A 24,772-nucleotide genomic window follows, 5' to 3' on the forward strand; every position below is an offset into this window, starting at 1 on the left:
TAAAACGGTTGTTGGGAAATAATGATAATTAGTCTTTAAGGAAATGGCAGTAGGGATAATATCAATTGATACCATTCTAAGCTTGACAAATGTATTGTCTGGTATTTCTCGAATTCTTTTAATAAAACTCTCCAAGTCTATAGTCTCCTCGTCATTAACATGAGTGATAAAGCTAACTGGTTCAATATCATATTGGTAAGAAGGCCCACAATCACTCAAGTCTACGACAAATACTTCGGAAGGAATCTTTGTCATTAATTGCCAAACTGCAAAATGTGGCTTTTGGAGCATCATGCCGCACCAATTTACAACTTGCGAGGTCTCCAATGTGTCTGTTTCTATGGTTGGAACCTCTAAAGTCATCTCCTTCTTCTCGCGTATAATTTTGAAAACCAAAGATTCCTTTTGATACATAGAGTGGAACCCTCTCATGTTTGTTACTATTTTGTCGTCAACCGAAAGAACAACATCCCCAACTTTCAAAGGATACGGCTTTTCGCCAATGCGTGAAGCTGCCACTCTATTGACAAAAAACAACCTAATGTAGTCTTCAGCTTCCTCTTCAAATCTAACCTAGGTAAGAAGGCCTTGTGGAGCACAAGAAGGAACATAATGACAGTTTCCTGCAAACACGGCGCTTAGCATTCTTATACTTGGTGATATTTGGTTTTCTTGTAATGAACTTATCACTTCTGCTACATCTGTCACATCCAACGCCATTTTATAACATGATAAGAATGATAGCCAAATTGCTCTCAATGTACCATCATTATCCATCAATACACCCGAAGTACATTCTTGAGCAATCTTACTATCGAGTAAAACACACTCCAAATTGGTCCCGTAATAACAGGGCGATGTTATGTCTGCAGTGGCATTTACTGATGATACGGAACTTACTTTTACCTCCTCTGTAACTACTCTTTGATCGTATTTATGTCCAATAAAAAGCACATCGTCTCCTCGTTTCAATGGAACATTTGAAAATTTGGGCGATTGTACGTCTGCCAACACCAACTTTGGGTCATACTTGATGATTGCATAATTAAGATGCGGGTGTAAAAATACAATTTTGCCAGGTACATCAATAGCTTCAGCAAACTCAACAATGACATCGCACATATAGTGTGGCACATACATTCTCGACACCAAGACAAATCCATTTGCTGCGTCAACAACAACACCATAGCAATTGTTCAGTTGAAGAGGATAACAATCGATTTTGCCTAGACTAAGTATTTTAATTCCAGCAAATGACCGCATCCATTTTGCACAGTTCTGAGACGATCCTAGTGAATTTCCTTATAGTTATTTGAACCGTAGAACTCCGTGACGAGTGGTAGGCGGTAATGGTGTTTCCTGTAGTGTTTTGAAATCCCACAAACCTGTTTTGTCATTCCTGATGGCCATTATAAATGAAGGATACCAATGTCTGTCCATACGAATAGTTTGAATATATTTTGCGTGCATGTCGGAAACGTGTCGGTAAGAAACTAGAAATTTTGAACGGTCGGGAAGTTTCTTTATGATTTCCACAAATTCATCCAAGTTGGTCACGGGTTTGTCATCCACTGTGTCCAACAAGTAGCCATTTCTGTCCAGAACTGCAAATTTAAACGATCCCATGGCATCACATACGTAAACTCCCTTCACCGGTAAACAATAGCAACTAGCAACATGATACGAAAGGTTATTGAACGTTGCACCAGCAACCTGAACATACCTATCTGGTGTTATATCATGTAGATTGCCTATCTTAATACTCTGTTTCAACTCACACTGACTTCGTTGTACTACAAAGTCCAAGTTTTTTCCAACGTTTTCGTCTAATATCTCATCCAACCTTACAAAAGTAGAAATATATTCGCCATTAACAGATATCAAGGTGTCACCCTCCTCGATAATACCATCGGCAGGTCCGCCGGGTAAGACAAGTAGTGCAACTAATAAGCCTATTTTACCGGGAAATAACTCTCTAGCTTTGGTCTCTGCTTCTGAGCTTAATCCAAGTCTAGAACATTCATTAAATGGTTTTAATTGCCATTCAACTTGTATGTCTCCTCGAGTAATGGGCATGTCGTGCTGAATGCATTGAAGAGCTCTTTTTGGCCTGTTAACAGGTAAGAAAAAGTCGGTTGAAGCATTTGTAGCACCACCCGCTTGTAAAGCAACACACTTTCCGTCTTTATTGATCACAGGGGAGCCCGATGAGCCTCCTGAGGCCGATGCCGCTGCTTGAATGTACTCCGTGTTAAAATCACTATATTCGAGTTCTCCGTAATTAGGCGCATTCCTATCTATCCTCGATATAATACCCGCAAGAATCGACAACTTTTCCCCATTATCGTTCCCCACAACTCTGATCTCAGTACCAACTTTGGCTAGTTGCGGCTCCAAATCAAGTTTCGTTAACTTCAAATACCTTACACCCCGAGTGTCAAACTGTAAAAAACCAAAATCATGTATAGGATCTCTATAAATTGGCTTTACATCAACAGACTCGTGGTTATCGAAAACAACGTAACCTGTAAAAGGACCAGGCCCCACAACGTGTCTATTCGTTAAAATCAACCCTCTTTCCGCGTCAACTACAAACCCTGAAGCTTCGCTCACAAGAGTAGTTTCTGTGTCAAATGGAGTGACATGCGAGAATTGGATGGAGACAACGGCGCTGACCACACGATTAATAGTATGCTCCCATTTGTTGTTATTTGAGTAAACTGTATTGAAAACTAATTTAGATAGGAGCATTTTGGACTTGGACTAGAACTACTCAGACTCAGACTCAGACTCAGACTCAGACTCAGACTCAGACTCAAACTCAAACTCAAACTCAAACTCAGGCTCTACACGTTCAAAAACACCACTCTTTTCTCCTACTTTCTTGGATCGTTTCCTTTTTGCTGTTCCTTTTATATGGGTCTCCCCATTCCTCTTCATTTATACAACCAGTGCAAATTATTATTATTGAAATTTTGAAACAACTCTTGGTCCTATCGTTTATAGCAAGGAGAAAAAAGAAACTAATTTTTCAATTTTCTTACTCAACTTTATTTTCAATTATGTGGTGATGTGCACCATACAAAGGTAGAACGGATAATATTTTTTTTAGTATATGTATATTTTTCTTTCAACTCAACTGTTCAAATGCATCATGGGCCCTTTTTGACCAAGTATTGTAGTACTTGATTTGGTTATTAGACTCGTACAAATGTTCACCATGAATCATAGCTCCAAACCGTTCTAGTAATGCCCAGCCCTCGCCTACACGACCTCTATACTCATTTTGCATTCGATCCTCTTCCCTGATTTCGTTTCCCGCAACGTACTGCTTTTCTATAGCTTGTATCCAAGGCTCGTCCTTGATCCAGTCTCCCACTAAAGTACACCACGATTGAAGGGTCAGCTTCAGTAAGCCGCCCCTTTGATACTGCAACATAAGTGCCATAAACTCTGACTTTGCACCTATTGTCTTGCTAAGTAATTGGCTATTGATTCTAATATATGCAGCATATATTATACCACAAGCTAGCGGCCAATCAGTTTTCTTTGCAAATTTGTGCTTGTGAAGGAAAAATGTTCGTATCATTTGCGAGGAGTATTTGGCTGGTATAAAGAAGGTATTGCAAAATGTAATAAACTCAGGGATCAGAACAACTTTAGGGTCATGTCTAGTTTTCCGTTTCGACGGTGTCTTTGGTTTCTCTATGAATGGAGAGTTTTTGTCCTCATTGTCGATATCATTTTCGATATCATTGTCATTATTTGAGTTACTCAGAGTCGTATCTGCAGCTTGCCGGAGTTTTTTCAAAGGAGAGCCAGATTGCTTTATTTTCTCATTTAGACTTCCCATGAAACTACCAGACACAGGGGTTGTTTGAGAGCTACTTGCAGTTCTTTTTCTTTTTTGAGGACTTGAGTTTGGCGTACTTGCAATTCTTTTTCTTTTTTGGGGACTTGAGTTTGGCGTACTTGCTGCAGATAATTGATTAACGAAATCTCGAAAATCATCGATTAGCTTATCAACCAATTGTGGTTGAATCGGTATCCTTGACTTGTCAGGAGTTGGAAGATCAAACAAGTTTTGATACTTCTCAGCTATCACATAAGTGCACAAGTGGTACCTTCCTATACCACTGTTGTTTGGTAACCCGCTCTGCTTTCTGAGACTGAGATGGTATAACGAATCGACATAATTGATAAGCTTTGAACGATTCTCCCCGTTATACGACGGGATGATCTCTTTCAATGCTTGGTTAATCTGACTAGAGGACATTAAGATGAATATACCGGCTTACAACACCACACATAAACACTCACAAACCTCTAGAAAATCTCTGCTCTTTCATCATTCATAAACTTATTGAGATTTTCCATCTCTTCCCATATCGGAAAAAGAAAAATGCGAATTGAAAAGAGAATGCGGAAAAAAAGAAAAAAGAAAAAAAAATCTAACCAACCAAAGTTTTTCTATTGAAGCAAAAATAAGCCGAACATTCATCTTGTAGTACATTGAACAAGAAGATCATTTTGAAGTACAACTTAATTTTAGGATACACACCTTTACAAGAGAGAGAGAGAGAGAGATATAGTTATATTTTATAATGATATCAAGGCAAGTACCCAAGTTTGTTTCCAAAAATATGGCGCGCTCATTTGCAATGACCCCCCGTATTAAACAATCAGAGCTTCTGAAACCGGTCTATTCAGATGGGAAGGAAGTTGTATCCGGGGCACCAAAAGATCTTGTAACAAGTAGGGTAGTTAGAATTTATCAAGAGGCAAAGCCAGCTACACAATCAGGACACCATAATGGTGATCATTGGAAGTTGGATTGGGATGTATTGGGGAAAGGGAACAGATGGGAGAACGACTTGATGGGATATCAGGGCTCTTCCGATTATATGCAAGGAACAATTATGAAATTTGATACTAAAGAGGCTGCTGTAAGGTTTGCTGAAAACCAGGGTTGGGACCATTATGTTCAAGAACCTAAAAAGAGACATTTTAGAAAGAAAGATTATTCTGCTAATTTCTATCATTCAGCAGGGCCACTAAAACACATTAGAACTAAGTGAGAAATGAAAAACAAAAAAAAAAAAAGAAGAAGAAGAAGAAGAAGGAGGAGGAGGAGAAAAAGAAGAAGAAGAAGAAGAAGAAGAAGAAAACGTACACGTTAGTGAAAGCATGAAAATAAGAGATACTCAGAGTATATCGGATTGAAATAATTTTTGTTACTAGCATTCCTTTCATTCAGGGAAAGAACATGTTCCCCTTTTTTTATCTTTGCAATGAGGGAAATCTATCAGGTAGACCAAAACTGCGCTTATAGAACATCCCGGAATACAAATTTATTTATCAATCATCTTTCCTCCATATACAAATACCTCTTTACTCTTATAGTATACTCTGCTATTTTTTCGGCCTATCCGTTAAGTGCACACTATCGCAATCGCGCGGTTGAAAAATAAATAAAAAAAAATAAAATAAAATAAAAAAAAAAAAAAAAAAAACGGAGAAGGATTATCTTACCATTACTGATTTTAAAGTCAGAATTAGATATAGAATATTTTGAAGCTGGGATTAGTTGGGCTTCAAGATATAAGGAAAATACTAACACTAGGTCATTTCACTTTTTAGTAGCCTGAAGAGTCTTTTTGTTTTTGCAAAATTGCCGCTAAAAAGCTGAAGTTGACGAGTTTGGAGGGGGGTAGTTTTTATATATCTGGATAATGGCATATGGTGGTGACAACTATAGGCAGACGGGGTATAGAAGTGATAGAGGTAATGACCAAACTCGTGCGTACTACAAGAGATCCAACCGTCATGAACCGGGATTTTCTCGTAGAGGTTACGACGATGAGCATTTTTCAGCCGCCATTGAGCAGCAGCAGCAGCAGCGGCTGCTGCTGCTGCTGCTGCTGCTGCTAAACACCAGATACAATGGACATGAGCAGATTAGCGAATATGATACTCGTCCCTATATCGAGCAGGGTCGACGAAAATGGTACCCTAAAGATTCTTCGGGTAAAAGTACACCAATGTCGATTTCCGGTGAGAGAGAGAGAAATCAAATAACAGATATTGTTCTGGTACCAGGAACTGATATGAGAACAGGTATCAACAAGCGCGATGCCGATTTCGTAAAACTAGCTCATCATAGCGACTTTACCACCAAACTAATAGCTATTTCAACTACAAAGGAAACTAGCTCTAAGAATTACAAAGTATTATACGATCCCGAACTTGATAAGACTTTATCCAAGCATGAGAGGAAACTTCGATCGAAAAAAATAAGACTTGAAGGAGAAGGTGTTTCAGAGAGTGACAACGTGGACCCTCGACTCTTGAACCTCGCACAGTATTTACAAAAGCCAAACAAGAAATCAGCTAAGTTTCCATTTAAACAACTTCCACGAGCAAAATTCACTTTTGACAAGGATTCCTTAGGGCCAGCACCGTTAACCACTTTGGTTCTTTGGGATCTTCCTTTAAGCATTAATGCAACCTATCTAACCAATTTCTTGAGTAGCTTTGGCTTTTCTATAAAGGAGTTGAAAATCATCAACGATCCCAATAGTGCAGTGCCCTTGGGTGTTGCAACTTTCAAATTCCATGGAAGTGTTGAAAAGGCAAGTGATTACGCCCATAAATTCATAAAGATTGTTAACTCGGAGGCAGTGGAGATTGACGGGAAACAGTTGAAAGTTGGTCTTAATGACAATGAAGACGATTTGTTAAATCAAAAGGTAAACATAGCGAGAGGTAAAATAATTAACCAGCGGCTCAAAAGAGAGCAAGAAGAAGAAAAAAGACGACTAAAACTTATGGAAGAACAGAAGAAGCACGAGGAAATGCTCAAGAAGGAGGAAGAGTTACGGAATCAATTGAAGGAACAAGAGGCTATACGGCAAGCTGCAGCTTTGAAATTTCAACCAAATACCACGTTGATGTCTAGCAGGCATAATAACCAAGTAAAGAGGGGCATATATTTGCCCAATGAGCTATCCAAATACGTCAAAAACAGACCTTACTTGTTGATTCGTGACAAATATGTGCCGACAACAAAAATTTCGTCCCATGATATCAAGAGAGTGTTGAAGAAGTACGACTGGACTAGAGTTTTATCAGACAAGAGTGGGTTTTATATTGTTTTCAACTCTTTGAGGGAATGTGAAAGGTGTTTTTTGAAAGAAGATTGTCACAAGTTTTTTGAGTACAGGTTGGTGATGGAATTGGCAGTTCCCGAGGGCTATGTTGAATCAAGCGCTGCAGATGAACAGGGGAATGATGTGATTGACGAGGCATCAAATATTTTAATCAAGGAATTTGAATCGTTTCTCATCAAGGATATTAGAGAGAGGATTCTTGCACCTCATATTTTAAAGCTTTTGGATCATGAAAACTATCCGTCAATAGTTGAAGAACTTAAACTTAAAGAAAAAGAGGCAAAGGCCAAATCTGTGGCTGTATCAAACGCCCAGATTAAGTTAAATGCCTTGTCTTATTTGGAAAAAGAGAGACGAATTCTCAATCAAAGAATACCCTACTTTAAAAAAATAGAAGGAAGAGATGATGAGAGGAGACGTCGTAGAAAGGGTGCAATTGTGCCGATGCTGCATGCACTCAATCTTGACGAGGAGGATGTTTCTGATGACGAGGAGGATGAAGATGAGTCAACTAGTAGGTCCGCAACTCCCGTGGCGCATGGTTTGAAGAGAGTTCGTAGTCTCACTGACACGACGACGGTGAGTGAAGAAAACTATGTCGACGAACCAGAGTTGAAGAAACAAAGATCTAAAGTGAAGAAAGGTACAAAGACTGTTTCAACAGATATTGAGAAGGCAATTTTATCTACTGAGGGAGAAGAAGAAGAAGAAGAAGAAGAAGAAGAAGAAGAAGAAGAAGAAGAAGAAGAAAGGGTAGTAGAAGCAGAAGCACCAATAGAAGAGGAAACAGAAGCGGCCAAGGCAGCAGAGGAGAATGGTGACGTAAAATCGCCAGTACTTGACTCGAAATACGAGGCTACCGAAGATGGTCCACACACAGTTTACCCGGAACCTTTCATACCCTTGTCTTTCCAATTGCATGATCTCCAAAAGAGCCTCATGGACACAGAGGATATGGATCTTGCACTCAGTGTTTTACGCGATGTACCTGCAACTGAGATGAAGAATATTGAATATTGGCTGTGGAAACAAAATTTGAACAAAGTAGCAGACCACGAGGTTATTGAAGAAGAATTGGAAGCCGTGGATAAGGAGTTGCCAGCACATCTTGATTCCGTTTCTGGAAGTTTCAAGAGTGACGGATACAAGAAAATCCCCGATGCCAGTAAGGACTTTTATTTGCCGCATCGCAAGAATGCAAACAAGCCGATCAAGACAGTTCAATATGAAGAGGAAGAAGACGAGAAGCCTGTTGAAACCACCAGTACCTATCAGAGCTCTCGTGTCAATCGAGCGAATAACCGAAGGTTTGCTGCAGATATCACAGCCCAAATTGGGTCAGAATCGGATGTTTTAAGTTTGAACGCGCTTACTAAACGGAAAAAACCCGTTACCTTTGCTAGATCCTCTATTCACAACTGGGGTCTTTATGCAATGGAACCGATTGCAGCAAAAGAAATGATTATTGAATATGTAGGGGAAAGGATTCGACAGCAGGTTGCCGAGCATAGGGAAAAGAGCTATTTGCGAACAGGAATAGGCTCTTCGTATTTGTTCAGAATCGACGAGAACACAGTTATTGATGCGACTAAGAAAGGAGGTATTGCCAGATTTATCAATCACTGCTGTAGTCCCAGCTGCACGGCAAAGATCATTCGAGTTGAAGGTAAGAAGAGAATTGTCATTTACGCCCTTCGAGATATAGAGGCTAACGAGGAGCTCACGTACGATTACAAGTTTGAAAGAGAGACCAATGACGATGAACGTATTAGGTGTTTGTGTGGAGCACCAGGGTGCAAGGGATATTTGAACTGATTCAAAAAGTATAATCTCTCTTTATTAGTGTATTTTTTTTTTTTTTTTTTCCCAGCAGAATAGATGAGATGTCTTGCCATGCTATATAACCAGCTATACTATAACCAGCTATGCCACTTCCGCGCAATTACCATACCATTTACATAACTTTCCTTGTGCATACTCACTTGCTCAGAGTAACATAACCAAAAAACCAAGTACAAACCTTCTAGCAAATCCTCCTATAGCAAATCCTCCTAGCAATAGCTCTTATAATGTAACTGAAATCACTCATCTCGGTCACGTGCTATACTAAAACGAGAATATACGAAAACAAACAAAACTTAATTGGGAAACTTTGTAAATATACAAACAATATATTGAAAATGCATCCAAACTTCAATAGTGAAACCAGTAAGAAATAGAATCCATACCAGAACCCCAAATCATTTGTGAATAGAAATATAAAATCGATGCAAAGTCGAGTTTTGGAAACTTTTTCTTTCTTTCTTTTAGGCGTTATTAGCATCTTCTAGTCGTCTTCAATCTGGATTAGTCTTGAGAGGACAAGCAAACGTAGGCAAAGAAAGATAAAGGCTTTTTACGAAAAAAGAAAAGAGCATCAAGCCATCACCCATCAACTTTACCTAGTTCAAAAAAAAAGTTGATTGAAAAGAAATTAAGCATTAACCATAATTCTTGCAAAAAGTTCAAGCTTTCGAGATCCAATTAACACCAGGATACTAGGCTTTTCAGGCGTCCCCGTCGTTGCATTCTCCCCTTTTTCTTGTTCCATAATAGAGGTTTGTTTTTTTTTCCTACTTCATTATAGCCCAATAGATGTCTGCTCTTCGCTCACAACCTTTGCAACCATTGAATAATGGCCAGCTCAATGCTCGAACGAACAATGTCACCCCCGTCAAGCTTGGAAAGTGGTCAAAGGAAAACGTACAGACACAACACCCTGAACAAAAGCAACAGGTGAAGAAAAAGAAGGAGAAATTGTCGGCATTGTGTAAAACACCTCCCTCAATCGTTAGAACAAGAAATGGAAGAGATTATCGCCGTGGAAATTTTTTGGGAGAAGGCGGGTTTGCCCGTTGTTTCCAAATGAAGGATGCATCGGGGCAAATATATGCAGCCAAGACCGTTGCCAAAGCATCTATTAAAAATGAAAAAACAAAAACAAAATTGTTGTCAGAAATCAAAATTCACAAATCGTTAAAGCACCCCAATATTGTCAATTTTATTGACTGTTTTGAGGATGATATCAATGTCTACATTCTATTAGAAATATGTCCGAACCAATCGTTGATGGAACTTTTGAAAAACCGGAAAAGAGTAACTGAACCTGAAGTACGTTTGTTTATGGTGCAAGTAGTTGGTGCTATCAAGTACCTACATTCGCGAAGGGTGATTCATAGAGATTTGAAGTTGGGTAACATTTTTTTCGACCCTGATATGAACCTCAAAATTGGAGACTTTGGCCTAGCTTCTGTGCTTCCATCAAGCGATGCCAAAAAGTATACTATTTGCGGGACTCCAAACTATATAGCGCCAGAGGTTTTGGGCGGAAAAAACACAGGACATAGTTTCGAAGTAGATATTTGGGCCATTGGTATAATGATGTATGCTTTGTTGGTTGGCAAACCACCTTTTCAAGCCAAGGATGTCAATGTAATCTACGAAAGAATCAAAAAGACAGAGTATTACTTTCCAGAAGACAAACCTATCTCTGATTCAGCAAAATATTTGATCAAGGACTTGTTAAGCTTAAATCCTTTGAACAGGCCAACAATTGATGAGATTTTAACATATGACTGGTTCAAGGGCCCGTTCCCTGATAGAACAAGAGAAGTAAGCTTGATGGATACCCCAGATGGACTCGATTTTATATCAAGGGCCCAGTCAGCGATGAACTTCAAGTCTGCAAAAGACATGGCAGGTATTTACACACCAAAGAACAAGAATCCTATTGAAATATTGAGGTCAGATTTGCATTCAGAACAACCAAAAGCATTACTTCCACAATCGCTTTCACCTAATGATACTAAGAGCAAGTATCAAGAGGTAGACCCCGAGCAGCTTGGCAGGCCGAGAAGGGTCAACTTTAATTCACATTTTTCCACAACGATCAAGCGTCTTGACCAGATATGTTTTGAAACGTATCAGAACATTAGAAGGTTGGAGCACTCGAAACACGGCAGCAGCTTGGACTCGCTTGAATTACCCAAGTGCGAGAACCCAACATTAATAAGTAAATGGGTAGACTATTCAAACAAATACGGATTTTCATATCAATTGACCAATGATGATATCGGGGTTCTTTTCAACGATGAAAACACATTGTTGAAACTTTATAATTCAACCAAGTTTTTGGAGTTGATTTATCATGACGAGGAAGGGTGGACCTGCATTGAAAACTCATTGTCGCATCCTCCTGTTCAAGCAAAGAGGCAATTGGAAATTGTGGACTTCTTTGCAAAGTACATGAACAGCAACCTTTCCAAAGTGAGCGAGACTGGTGAGAAAAAGGAGATTGTGTTTTTGAGACGGTACAGTAGGACTCCAGACTACATTATGTTTGAAATGACCAATGGTAATTTTCAATTCAATTTCAAAGATCATCACAAAATTTGTATCTCAAAATCAGGTTTAGCAATTACACATATATCTCCAAATCGGTTGACTCAAACGCACCCATTAATCCTCGTAATGCAAGAAGGAAACTTCCCCAAGGAACCAGTTCCCGAATGCATGAAAAAGATAGCTATCATCAAGGAGGCTATTAAAAAAAGGGCTTTTAAAGAAGCCTGAAAAGAAATAGAAGGGAAAAAAGAACAAGGAAAAAAAAAAAAAAAGAAAGGAGGAGTGAAGTGATTATATTATCAGTTTATTTTACATTGCTCTTCAAAGGAAATATACTTACGTTGTATTATTACACATTAGCTTGCTTGATAACCCTAGTGTAGCAAAGCCCGGTGTAGCAAAGCCCACGCATTGCTTAAGCATAAGCATAGTATAGTCTTCATATCATATATCATTTGCATCGAAATACAAAATAAAAGTTCTCTTTATTTTTCTGATTACGTGATATACAAACGATTCTAGTTAAAGTATAGGCGGCAATAAATCTTACTGGTGCTGACTATCGAGAGAAGCGAGATAGTGGAGTAACACTATCGACATTATCGACACTATCGACACTATCAACACTATCGACACTATCGACACTATCGACACTATCGAGCAGAGCGAGATAGTGGAGCACACTAGCTGCCACCGACACTATCGACACTATCGACACTATCGACACTATCGAGCAGAGCGAGATAGTGGAGCAACACTAGCTGCCACCAACACTATCAACACTAGCTGCCACCAACACTATCGACACTATCAACACTATCAACACTAGCTGCCACCAACACTATCGACACTATCTCGCTCTGCTCGATAGTGCTACTCCACTAGCTCGCTTCGCTCGCTAGTATTCCCCTCCTCGGTGTGGCTCAAAAATCGTCTTCGGTATTATTCAAAAGCACTTTCAACGCCCATTCATCCTCAAATTTACTTTTTATAATACCCAACTGATTAATAAGCGCAGAGCAAGCATTTCTCAAGGCATCTCTTGGTGTATAATCATCTTCGGTTTGAATTCGTAATACGAAATTCGCAAATAACGGGTGCTCTACTTTATATGCTGCAAATATAACTCTTTCGTCTTTCAAAAGCTGTGCTCTCAACAAATTAGCTAGCGTGTGGTCTTCTCTTTCTATCTTTACTATAGCAGCATTGGGGACTTTAGTATCTGGAGTCAATTTTATCCTAGTAAAAAGAGAACAAACGTTAGTCCCTCGGAAACTTAAATCATCCGGGAATATTTCGTACGTACTTATCTACCCCGTCTGGTAGTATGAATAGTTCAAATCTGTCCGGTGCATTCATCCTATATCAACCTTTTCACTATTACTAAACCCATCTATCTTGTCTCTCTCTCTCTCTCTCTCTCTCTCTCTCTCTCTCTGAATTTTTCATGATTATACAGTCGTGTTCAATGAACCAAATTTTGCTCTTTTAACGTGCCACGAAGAAATCAACAAGGCGAGAACGAAAGAGAGAGAGAGAGAGAGAGAGAAAAAAAACCGAAGAGGTTTTGTATAACCAAATATTGAAAAGTTTGCCAAATATCATTGTGTCGCTAATATTAACTTAGTTCAGGTATAGCCCGAGTGGATCGCTAAAGATCGGAGGTTGTATAAATTGTTAATTTTTTTGATTAGCTTGGTTTTGTCGTTTCCCTAGCCGCTAACGTCCTATACCGATACATAATCTTTGAAAGAGTCAAAAAGTCTAGATAAAGATAGGATATCTATTTGAGCTGGATTAAGAAAGAAATTTTTGATTTTGAAAGGTTTTTCAAGATGTCTAACCAGCAAGATCCCTGGTCTAGTCAACAACGATCCCTTGGACAGCAATTCAAGTATGTGTCACTAGTATTAAAAAAAATAAAATAATAATAATAATACTGCTATCATTCGTGAACCCCCATTTTACTAACAAACCCTTTTTATTAGCCGTCAACATCCACCTGTATTACCACCTCCAGCCACATTAGAACAAGGTATGTAAACTCAGAGTTGCGATACACTAGCTGCTACCACTAGTTCCGCATTTAATTGAGAAAACAATGGCTTTCCAAAAAAACCAACTCACCTCATCCAAAATGCTTTGCATTTTGGATGAGGATACTTCGGCTTTTACTAACTTTTTGTTTGTTTTTTTTTTTTTGCAGGTTCCCAACAGTTTTACCCGTTACCAAATTTGCCAAGTTTAGGAAATGGTAGTGGCCACCACTCCCAACATGGCCATGGGTTCACAATCCCTTCAATACACCCGGTAAACGAATCCGTTCAACTAGGACATAATTCCGATCACTCAAGACAAACGCCAGAAATTAGGAGACTTTCTGTTGGAGCATTTGCAAATCCATCTAATTCAGCCTTACCACCACCAGCTACCTTGGCCAGTATCAACTCTGACCACCAAATTGTTGGTCCCGAAGTAGGTGCACAACCACCACCAGCAGCACCTTCTGCCCCTCCCCCTCAATTACTGCCATCACAACCGCAACAGCAACAGCAACCACAACCGCAACCGCAACCGCAACCACAACCACAACCGCAACCGCAACAGCAGCAACAGCCTCAGCAACAACAACTGCTGCAGCTGCAGCCGCATTCTCTTCAACAACCCCAATCAGTTGGTGTTGTCAATAATGCCGCTACAATTGGAGGGATTCCAAATAGATCCACCACCAGCAATGTGTACCGACCATTAAATGTCAAGGACGCGTTATCATATTTGGATCAAGTCAAAATTCAATTCTATAACCAATCCGAGGTTTACAATAATTTTCTTGATATAATGAAAGACTTTAAGTCTCAAAGGTATGTTCATTTTTTTTTTTTTTTTGAGAAATTGAGCTTGTGTATCAGGGTCTGTCTTTTTGGAAGAAATTACTAACATTTGCTGTTATAGTATCGACACGCCAGGAGTTATCGATAGAGTCTCAACTTTGTTCAAAGGACACCCTAACTTAATACAAGGGTTTAACACCTTTTTGCCTCCAGGCTACAAAATAGAGTGCTCACTAGATCCCTCGGATCCCAATCCAATTAGAGTTACGACACCTACGGGAACAACAACAGGCTCAAATATTGCAGGGACCTCTTATAATCAGGGATGGGGTAATGATGAAAATTCAGTTGCCGCGACTGTTTCGCAACAGCAACAACAACATCACCATCAACAGCATCCTCATCAACATCAGCAACGCCAACTTGACGATGGAGCTGTTAACCCAACTAATGGCTCTGGTCAAATTGAGTTTAACCATGCTATTTCTTATGTGAACAAAATAAAAACGAGATTTGCAAATCAACCTGACATATACAAACAGTTTCTTGAGATTTTGCAGACCTATCAAAGGGAACAAAAACCTATTGCCGAAGTTTATGAACAGGTGACTCAACTTTTTGCAAATTGTCCTGATTTATTAGACGATTTCAAGCAATTCTTACCGGATACGACTAATCAAGGTTTTGCACAGACCCGGCAAATGGATTTGGGTCAAAACAAATACTATATCAATAACGAAACACAGTTACCTCCAGTGGGAAATTTTCAACCAATTGGACAAGGTTTTGGTCAATCGCAATATGTTCAGCATCAACCGCAACAGCAGCTGCAGCAAAATCAGCAACAACAACAACAACAACAGCTGCAGCAGCTGCAGCAGCATCAACAACAACAACTCCAACAACAACAACAACAACAACAACAACAGCAGCTGCAGCTGCAGCTGCAGAAACACCAACAGCAGAAACAGCAACTTGGTATCAATAGTTTAGGATTGACAAGCCCGGGACAAAGAGATTTGTATGAGGGACCAACAGCCGAACTTGTTTCCTCAAAAGGGAAGCAAACATTTGAAGTGAGTATTGACAATTACAATCAAGAAGCTCAACTTTCAGGGGTTCGTTCAGGATTAACTGCACCCAAGCTGACAAAAGCTCAAGGGCGTTCTAATGCAGCAGGAACCGGACAAGTGGTCATTCCAACACCGAATGCAACTTTGGTGCCTGGTATTCCAGAGCCCGTGCCTCCTGCCAAAACAGTCAAGAGCTCTTCACTCTCGGAAGAGATTGGCGCTTTTGATAAGATAAAGAAGGCATTAGGAAACAAGCAAACTTATAGCGAATTTTTAAAGCTTTTGAATTTGTTCACACAAGACATTATTGATAAAAACACTCTTGTGGAGCGTGTTGAGGGTTTTTTGGGTGATACAAATGCTGATTTATTTGAGTGGTTCAAGGTATTTGTTGAATATGACGACAAGCCTCAAAATTTAGAAAATATAACGTTTAAGAAACACGCATTGGAACTTTCATTGTGTAAGGCATACGGTCCTTCATATAGACAACTCCCTAAGGTAGAGACTTATATGCCATGTTCTGGTAGAGATGAAATGTGCTGGGAAGTATTGAATGATGAATGGGTGGGACATCCAACGTGGGCATCGGAGGACTCGGGCTTCATAGCTCATCGTAAGAATCAGTACGAAGAAGTTTTGTTTAAAATTGAGGAAGAGAGACTTGAGTTTGATTATTATATGGAATCAAATTTGAGAACCATACAAATATTGGAGACAATTGCCAACAGAATTGCCAATATGACACCCGAACAAAAGGCCAACTTTAAGCTACCTCCAGGTTTGGGTCACAACTCAACTACAATTTACAAGAAAGTGATACGAAAAATATACGATAAAGATCGTGGATTTGAAGTTATCGATGCACTTCACGAAAATCCAGCAATAGCAGTGCCTATTGTATTGAAGCGATTGAAGCAAAAAGATGAGGAGTGGAAACGTGCTCAAAGAGAATGGAATAAAGTTTGGAGAGAAATGGAACAGAAGGTGTTTTACAAGTCTTTGGATCATTTGGGACTTACTTTTAAGCAAGCAGACAAGAAGTTGTTTACGGCTAAGCAGCTTGTTAGCGAGATCAGTACAGTGAAAGTTGAGCAACAAAATAAAAGACTTCACCCACTCACTCCCAAACCTCAAGAGCAGTTACATTACAAGTTTGATGATCAAGAAGTTTTGTTCGATGTCTTCAAGTTGGCTAGTGTGTTTATCAATAAGTCATCCTCGTACTCATCTCACGATCGGGAAAAACTAACCCAGTTTTTAAAGTTTTTCATTTCCTTATTTTTTGGCATACCAACAGAAGTTGTTGAGAAGGCAGTCCAAAGCCGAGGTGAAGAAACTACTGCGGGGGATGTTGAGGATGAAGGGTCTTCAGGTAGCACTCCACAGCTGGCGAACAATTCTTCTACTGACGCTTCTTCCAAGAAGAGATTGCGAGACAGTGATTTGCTTAAGAATGTATTGAAAAAGGCATCAAAATCAAAGAAGGATGATGCTGCAGATTCTCCCGAGCACCAAGGAACGGAGTCTGCTTTACAGGAAGTTAACGAAGAAGTAGAAAAGTCTGGCGAATTGTGGGTTACATCAGCAAATACCAAGTTTTCCTCAAAGGATGACTCTCTGCTCAAAAAGAGAGAGAATTTTAACCTCTTTTGCAACACCACTATTTACGTTTTTTTCCGCCATTTGACAACTTTGTACGAGAGATTACTCCATATCAAGGAAATGAACGAAGCTGTCGGTAACGAAATTAGGAACAGAAAGTACCCGCAATTTGCAAAGGACTTGAATTTGCTTTCGCATCAGTTACAAAATATGGGAATTGAGATTGTAGGTACAAAAGATTGCTACGAACAAGTTCTCAGCTTGTCTGAGAGATTAATTGAGGGAGAAATTGAGCACCAATGGTTTGAGGAGACTTTACGTCAAGGATATAAGAATAAAGCGTACAGAATGTACACCGTTGACAAGGTGGTGCAAGCTCTAGTCAAACATGTATACACTACGATAACTGATGTGAAAACGTCAGAATTAATGGTATTGTTCGAAAACGATCGATCAAAGCCCACTTCAAGTGCTAAGGAGCAGATATTGTACCGTATTCTGGCTAGAGCTTTGATGACGGCGGACGAAAACATGTTCAAAATCAACTACAATGAAAAAACTCATATGGTTAATATCCAATTTATCAGTTTAGATGACTTAACTTTGAATGACCAAAACAGCCCCGAAGAGCAATATAACTACTACGTGACAAGCTACGTAATGTCTCATCCTACAGAGGGTGTTCCTGCATCCAAATTGAGCATGCCATTTTTGAAATCGTTTATCGAAGAAGTAGAAGAGGATTCTGTTGAAGGTCGTGTAGTTTCAAACTTGAAGGTGGCCATTGCTGAAAATTCGTATAAATTGTATTTCGATAGCGGGCATGATGAGTATATTTCCAAAACGACATTCAAGAGTCAAGAGGAGGAAGGCAAGAGTTTAGATGAAAGTATTAAAAGTTTCAAAAAGTTGATTGACGAGAAATTATCATTAAAGGACGACGATGAGGCAGATATGGCTTTAGAAAATAAAGCATCCGCTTAATTAATACAAGAAGGGAGAGAATGAGAGGGGGAGGGGGGAGTAAAAGGGTGATGTATGTATAAAAAAAAAATTTACTGCAAGTTCAATAAAGTTTAGTATTTTTTTCAATTCTATATTTTTCATCTCGAGGTATTTTGTTGGTTCTTCCCTTTTATTTTTTGTTTTCTATTTTGTTCTTTGACAAATTATTCTTCTTTAATTTTTATTCTCGTGGGTGTACTACTACAACTTTCACCGCAAAAGATTCTTTTCGGCAGCCATCTTAGCCATTCGCTCCGTTGCCAAGCTGTAAGCAATCTTTGTTCTTTCTTTAAGTCTCCGCCTAACAAATTTCTTTTGACCCCGAGCTAGTAGAATTCTCAAAATTATGTCTTCTTTCAGGATCATGCTTAAATAGGGATCCGTTTGAGCTTCTTGGGTATACTTTGCCGTTTCTGCTCTCGTTTTACTCGTAGCGTTGGCGTATATGGTTGTGCTACGCGAGAGACTTCCTGCTCTTTTCAAAAACCCATCTGATCCTTTCAAACTGCTCAAGTTATTGCGAGCTGTTAGCATTTGCACGTATGCAGGTGCTAATCTCTCAATTTCTTCCATAAGATGCTCCACTGGTTGATCGTAAAATGCTGGGATAAGTAGAATCGACTGATACCGATTATTTTTCAATTCTTCGATAGATGGTCCATTCCCTTCATTGTGAAAAAATTCCGTAAGCAAGTCTAGCCAGCGCAAAACGGTCTCGATTTCAACAACAGACAAGGGACTATGGTAACCGAACATGTTCATAGTGGATAATGAAACAGTGGCAATTTTTGTGGATACTGATTGCCAGCTCTTGGAATCAGTGCCAATCTTAGCCTTTGATAGCTTTGGTAGTAACAACTGATCAGCACATCTAATAAGCTCTTTCCAAGCAGCTAGCATAACCTCCATAAAAATGTCGTCTCTCAAGTATTGTTTCAAAACGCTCAAATTTAAGTTTAAATAATCACACAAGTTTTCAACTGAGGCCTCTACTTCAATCTTTGCCGGCTGACCTTTTGCACAAACTGTTTTCAAGTTTGATTTGGAGAAACAATGTTCAATAAATCCCAGAAACTTTTCAACCATTAAGCTCACAGACTTTGCCTTGACCCGATTCAAAGCTCTGTATGCGCGTCCCATTGCAAACATTGCATCCATCGTTTCACTCTCCACTGCAACTTCGATTACCAATTTCCCCAGCACATCAAGATCCAAAACAATCTCCTCGGGAAAACCATTGTGTTTGAATTTCTTTGGATCAAGTTCAAAAAACGTTTTCCCGCAAACTTGGTGCTGTCCCATGTTATCACTCCAAACCATCGCAGACAACTCAAGCGTAGAGTCTGCTGGTAAGGTTATTTCAAACTCCTCGTCCCAGTCGGGGTCCAAGGTTTTTTTCATCGATCTTGTCCGTCCAATTGACTTTTTGTTAACGACATCAATCAACGACACATACGGATTTATTCTGTTAATTGTGGGATCTTTATACAAACAGAGGTTCTCTGCTCTTACCACCCTTAACGTAACCACGTGACTGAAAAATTTCTCTCCTAAGCTTGGATCATACAGCACAAGTGATTGGGATATACGTTCCGGGTCAATCAGACCCTCGAGTTTAGTCAAGTTTTCCATCAATGCGGCAATATTGTTGAGAGCAACGCAAGTCTGTGCTTCGAAATTGAAGACAACTTCTGGTTCGGACTTTGTAAAATTTTGTATGTTGTTCACCACACTTTTAACTTCGTTCAACCAATTTGATTTTGGCTCTTCGTTTTCCGGTTTGAATAACTCGTTATTGATCTTGGAGGATATTTGGAGAGAGTAATATATTGCACCGTTGGAGATACTGCGAAGCAATTTGGTGTATAACTGGGCCAACTGAAACTCGTCGTTCCAGTTCTGTTTACCTAGTATCAGAAGATACTGCTTGATGATTGACATTGTGTCCAAAATGGCGCGACTACTTCGTTGCTCGTTGTCGCTAAGATCAAGAGGAATATAGTCATCCTTTTTCAAAGCTTCGTCCACAATCTTTTGAAGTTTTTCATCCGATTCTTCTACCCATGTATTCAAGTAAGGAAAGAATTTTGCTTCCAAATCAAATTGAAACGGAGTTTGAGAAACTGAAACTTGTTGATAAATGTCTCTAATCTCTCGAAGCAGTTGGTAAACTTCTAGAGCATCGGCGGTAGCTATTTGTTCTCCACGCAATGCAAAATATGCTTCTATGTGATTGAAAATCATTTTTGCATCGCTGGCAAACATACCTGTTGTAACCGAAGCAACTGTTTGAGCTATATTCAAAACTCCCAAAAACGGGGATTTGTACTTTTTTTGCAACTTTTTTATATCTTTAACAATGGCGTCGCATATTTTCAATAGTTCTAAAACGCCCAAATTATCATCACGGGGCAACTTCTCAAGGTAGCTTTCATACCTTTTAGCGCCAACCTTAAGTAGTGTTTTGGTAAGTCGTTTTTTCCATTTTTTGGTCAATTCTAGTGACACCTGTGGGTCAAATAATGGGTCTGTTTCTAGAACTTCAAGATACTCAAGATAAGGTCCAAATTTAACCTTTTCGGTTTCGTTGAAAATAGCAGAAAAACAATCTTTAAACGAGTGGAAAACCTGATTATGCGAGAGAATCAAGCTTTCTTCCCATAGCTTTTGGTCATCGAGACTCCAATTTTTCTTTTGCTCCCATTCAATATTGCCTTCCCCAACAATCTCCCTGCATTCATTCATAATATTGATGCTTGTTGTCAAAAACACGGTTTGAGAGGATTCTGAATTTTCCTTTGATAAAAGCGCATTACAAGCATGACATGCATGAAACAATGCAGCCGCTCTTGTTGGATAATCAACTAACCATAACCTTGCTATCAAGTTTAAAAAGTCCAATTTTTGGGGACTTATTACAGTTTTTTCAACAAGACCCTTATTGTTATTTTGTTTGATTTCTAATTCAGTCAATAAAACTGACAATCGAATGAATAATTTTCTTATCTGGGAGGCCTTCGGCAACATATAAAACTCTTCATTCGGCGGTATCTTTGGGAGGCTATTTGTCTTGTTTACAGTCTTGTACCTGTTTTTCACCTGCAACTCCAAATTACTTCGTCGCCTTGTCCAAGCGATCAGATCGTCTTCACTTGCAAATCTTTGTAGAGAATCGAGTTTCAATTTCAATTTTGAAATATCATCATGTGCACAACTTGCTAATGCCGTATCCTTGTATTTGAATACATCTGTTTGAATCTTTACATTATCTACCTGGAAAAGGTCTTTTGTAGTTTGCACTAGTCGATCGTTCATATCTTCAACCCTATATGATTTAGTCGGATACTTCAGCACCGTCGCCCCCTCCTCCTTAGCTTCGTTCTTTATCCGGTTTTTAGCAAACTCGTCTCTGCGCTCCAATAGCTTTGATATGATAATTTGATCCGGCTCTTTTTTGCTTCTCAAAACTGTCAAGAGCATGTCAATGAAATCGGTCGTTTGCTTGAATACGCTAGTCGTGATTTCCTCTTCATCAATAATTCCCACTTTTTTCAATTCTTGATTGGCGTAAGCAGCAAACTTGGGTATCAAAAAATCTATATTCTTTAGCTCGTATTCGTTTTTGGTATCGAGGAGGTCGCCGTACAATCTCAATAAAGATCTTCGGCACTTTTCATTCACAAGTCCATTTTTCTTGGTCATTATATCCTGTAATTGTGCTTTCAACCCTTTCATGGCATAGTTGGGTAAGGTCGAGTCCAACAACATGCTTCGTCTATTAGCAACAACATGCTGTCTTTTTGGGTCTTTTGCTGATAGAATAGGCGTTCTAAACCTCACCTCGTTTGTGTACTCTAATATCACAACCTTGAGAACATACTTGTAAAGCTCGTCATCGTCGTTATTGCCGCCAGCACCATGGCTCATTATTTTCTAATAAGAAATGAGATGTTTCCTTACCGAGCTACAAACACTCACCGCCTCGTTTGTTCCTTCTTTTTTTAGCAATCTCTTAAGCGTCGTCCTAATAAAATCTTCGTCAAACTAAGTGAGTAGAAAGATTTAAAGAGCTTATTAGCTAAACGACTTTTTTAGCCGGTGAGAAGAACACGCGAGAATTGGATTATCTGAATGTCGTTCCATTTCTCTTATCTTTCAGATCAATAAAAGAAAGACAAAAAATAAAAGTTTAGGTTTTTTAGAGTACTTTCCAGGTTTCGTTTCATTACAAGCATATCGATTCATATCTGATTCGTATAAATAATAACACACATATTTATCGAAATTACGGCTTACTTTTGTAGCGCTTCTTCAAGGAAAGGCCAGTGCAGCTTTGCAAAGTCCAAGATCTGTAAATGGTAGCGCAGAAATAGCTCAGTGCTTCCTGGTAATTGCCGTCACTATCGAGCAAAGCGAGATAGTGTTGTAACAAACTAGTCAGTGTTGATTGATATCTGCGGGCTTGATAACAAAACAGTCACCCTTTTCAAAGCACAGATAAGTAACTGAGAAGAGGAAAAAAAAATTGAAGAAGAATAAAGTGAGGTGTTATTAGATACTATCGACCAGAGCGAGATACATTTTGGAAAAAGCTTTCAACCGGGGTACATATTTGGAAAAGTTTTAGTTATATTCGAAACTAGGCTTTTCTTTTATCTCTTTTGACTCCTCCTCTTCCTCCTCTTCCTCTTCCTCCTCTTCCTCCTCCTCTTCCTCCTCTTCCTCCTCCTCCTTTACACCATCTTCCACCATCTCGTTGTCTTCAATTTTAAACACATGATTGCTCAAAATCTTATTCATTTCAAAAGCACCTACGGTTTCTTTCAATGCAATCGTTAGTATAATAGCGTCAGTGGCGGCTAGTGAGCTCCGCTCGATATTGTCGATAGTGTCTTGTTGCTTCCTTTGAAAAGTCTGCACCTTCAATCCATCTAATCATATACATACTCTTTTTAAATAACTGCTGCAATTTGTCATCACACATAATTTGTCTCTTGTCTGAAGGATTCTGCAAGTCCTTATCTTTAATATACGCCCATAGTCGTTTCACTACTTGAGGTCGCGAACACTTTTCTTCTCCAATTACACTTTGCAACTCAGCACTCAAAGCCATATCTTTATTAAAAGGATTGTTTGAAGTAGCGGTAACAACTCTTTTTGTTGCTTTTCTTCTTGTTGCTTGTTTCGCTTTTCTATTCCTCGACTCCTTACTACCAGACTCCTCCGTCAGCAGTTTTGCAGTCGACTGCAAAATTTCCTTCTTCTTTTGTCTATCGCTATTACTGTTTTGTAAAGCATAAAATCTTTCCAATATTATCTCATTTATATCTTTCTTATGTGGATTCAAGTCAATTCCAAATAGCTCCTGCAACGCTTTTCGGATCTTTTTCACCGTAATTTCTTCCAAGTCTGCAACACTGAGAATAGCCTAGTGATTTCGAAAGTTAGCACCCAAGGCATCAAAAAAATTCGTAGCAATGGATCTTGACATAATTCATAATAACAATGGATTATGACCATTGGTTCTGTTGGTTTTGTTAGATTTCATTTTTATTGCTTTTATGTACGTACATCTATTGTCGGCAAGTATTTCTCGGGATTATAAGCACTCATGTAAATATGTAATCTTCGTCTTTGTCTCCTTCTCCCAGCTCCGAAAAAGCTCTTTTGAACTATTTCCAGTATTAGCAATATGGAGGGAAAAAAAAGAAAAAAAAAATACTACAGTGACACTATCGAGCAAAGCGAGATAGTGGAGCACACTAGCTCTTAACACTAGCTGCCATCACTAGCGACAAAATGAAACAAAGACATTGAGTAATGAAACAAAGACATTGATTATTAAAACAAAGACATCGATTAAAAACACTTACTATTCAAAAGAAAATACCATTTAATCAATCATATGTGTTGATCAAAAAAAAAAAGAAAAAAAACTCCGTGTGTAATAAAGACCCTTGCACTTTTTTTTGTTTTTTCACCTTTTCAAATTCCGTTTATGCTGCAACTCGTTCTTCTTGATAAGCTTTTTCCTTTCAGCTCTAGCTAATGTCCTTGGATCAATCAAATCATCACCTTCTTTTGTTTTCTTGTCATCAACTTCCACTAACCATTGGTCGTCGAGTTTCTTATTATGACCCTTGTATCCCCATGATTCGACCCATTTTCCAGTCTCTTCGTCAAACTTTAATTTGTCTTTTGATTTTGCTTTAATACCCTTTCTAGCAGCAAACTCCTGCCATTTTGTTTTTGGGGCCGCTTTAGGTATTCCCTTCTCTCGAGGTAATAAAGTTGTTGGTTGGGGTAGTTGTACTAAAGTTATACCTTGGCTGTCTGTTGAAGCTTTGATAGGGAGTGATAAGATCTGATTTATCAAAAGTTGTGTATTATCTCTGGCAATTGACGTTAGATATTCCTCTTTTTCCAGCTCATTCTTACTGGCTAATTTTTCATTAGATAGAGGATTAGGGTCAAATGTAGCTAAATTTCCCAAATCAAAAGTATTTTCGATTAATTTATCAACCGTGACTTGCTTATACTCTGAAGACATCTTGAGTATGTACACGGAAAAGTATTCTCTTGTTATAACCTAACAGTTATGATTCAAACTTGTATCTAATTTTTCATTTTTCATTTTTTTTTTTTTTTTTTTCTCTTTTGCGCGATGAGATGAATGGGTTTTATCAATTTCTTTTTTCTTGTTCTT

General features: G+C 38.9%; 10 protein-coding genes across 10 annotated transcripts; 4 read left to right on the forward strand and 6 right to left on the reverse strand. All coding sequences in view use genetic code 12, as the record gives it.

The window, feature by feature from the left end:
* Positions 1–2,751, reverse strand: NMA111 (Nma111p; the record flags this gene model as incomplete). Its single annotated transcript, XM_049325387.1, has 3 exons — positions 1–573; positions 634–1,301; positions 1,443–2,751. Coding segments are annotated over 3 exons (2,550 nt in total), but the record flags the coding sequence as incomplete, so codon positions are not given.
* A 379-nt stretch (positions 2,752–3,130) lies between these two features.
* On the reverse strand, positions 3,131–4,276 carry KGF56_003994 (origin recognition complex subunit 6; the record flags this gene model as incomplete). The annotated part of the gene is made up of 1 exon (XM_049325388.1): positions 3,131–4,276. The coding sequence occupies one exon, from the start codon at positions 4,274–4,276 to the stop codon at positions 3,131–3,133; it is 1,146 nt and encodes a 381-aa protein (XP_049178944.1).
* A 385-nt stretch (positions 4,277–4,661) lies between these two features.
* Positions 4,662–5,078, forward strand: KGF56_003995 (uncharacterized protein; the record flags this gene model as incomplete). The annotated part of the gene is made up of 1 exon (XM_049325389.1): positions 4,662–5,078. One exon carries the CDS (start codon positions 4,662–4,664, stop codon positions 5,076–5,078), a length of 417 nt encoding a protein of 138 aa, XP_049178945.1.
* A 654-nt stretch (positions 5,079–5,732) lies between these two features.
* SET1 (histone methyltransferase) lies at positions 5,733–8,984 on the forward strand (the record flags this gene model as incomplete). The annotated part of the gene is made up of 1 exon (XM_049325390.1): positions 5,733–8,984. The coding sequence occupies one exon, from the start codon at positions 5,733–5,735 to the stop codon at positions 8,982–8,984; it is 3,252 nt and encodes a 1,083-aa protein (XP_049178946.1).
* An 819-nt stretch (positions 8,985–9,803) lies between these two features.
* Positions 9,804–11,780, forward strand: CDC5 (polo kinase; the record flags this gene model as incomplete). The annotated part of the gene is made up of 1 exon (XM_049325391.1): positions 9,804–11,780. One exon carries the CDS (start codon positions 9,804–9,806, stop codon positions 11,778–11,780), a length of 1,977 nt encoding a protein of 658 aa, XP_049178947.1.
* Positions 11,781–12,475: 695 nt separating this feature from the next.
* On the reverse strand, positions 12,476–12,911 carry RPB11 (DNA-directed RNA polymerase II core subunit; the record flags this gene model as incomplete). The annotated part of the gene is made up of 2 exons (XM_049325392.1): positions 12,476–12,791; positions 12,859–12,911. The coding sequence occupies 2 exons, from the start codon at positions 12,909–12,911 to the stop codon at positions 12,476–12,478; spliced, it is 369 nt and encodes a 122-aa protein (XP_049178948.1).
* A 476-nt stretch (positions 12,912–13,387) lies between these two features.
* Positions 13,388–18,045, forward strand: SIN3 (transcriptional regulator; the record flags this gene model as incomplete). Its single annotated transcript, XM_049325393.1, has 4 exons — positions 13,388–13,446; positions 13,541–13,587; positions 13,759–14,413; positions 14,505–18,045. The coding sequence occupies 4 exons, from the start codon at positions 13,388–13,390 to the stop codon at positions 18,043–18,045; spliced, it is 4,302 nt and encodes a 1,433-aa protein (XP_049178949.1).
* Positions 18,046–18,276: 231 nt separating this feature from the next.
* Positions 18,277–21,993, reverse strand: KGF56_004000 (uncharacterized protein; the record flags this gene model as incomplete). Its single annotated transcript, XM_049325394.1, has 1 exon — positions 18,277–21,993. One exon carries the CDS (start codon positions 21,991–21,993, stop codon positions 18,277–18,279), a length of 3,717 nt encoding a protein of 1,238 aa, XP_049178950.1.
* Positions 21,994–22,689: 696 nt separating this feature from the next.
* Positions 22,690–23,679, reverse strand: KGF56_004001 (uncharacterized protein; the record flags this gene model as incomplete). The annotated part of the gene is made up of 3 exons (XM_049325395.1): positions 22,690–22,925; positions 23,014–23,494; positions 23,638–23,679. The coding sequence occupies 3 exons, from the start codon at positions 23,677–23,679 to the stop codon at positions 22,690–22,692; spliced, it is 759 nt and encodes a 252-aa protein (XP_049178951.1).
* A 364-nt stretch (positions 23,680–24,043) lies between these two features.
* RRS1 (Rrs1p) lies at positions 24,044–24,616 on the reverse strand (the record flags this gene model as incomplete). The annotated part of the gene is made up of 1 exon (XM_049325396.1): positions 24,044–24,616. The coding sequence occupies one exon, from the start codon at positions 24,614–24,616 to the stop codon at positions 24,044–24,046; it is 573 nt and encodes a 190-aa protein (XP_049178952.1).
* Positions 24,617–24,772: the final 156 nt, after the last annotated feature.

Source organism: Candida oxycetoniae, assembly GCF_023343755.2.
Source record: "Candida oxycetoniae strain CBS 10844 chromosome Unknown scaffold76, whole genome shotgun sequence".
Taxonomy (NCBI): Eukaryota; Fungi; Ascomycota; class Pichiomycetes; order Serinales; family Debaryomycetaceae; genus Lodderomyces; species Lodderomyces oxycetoniae.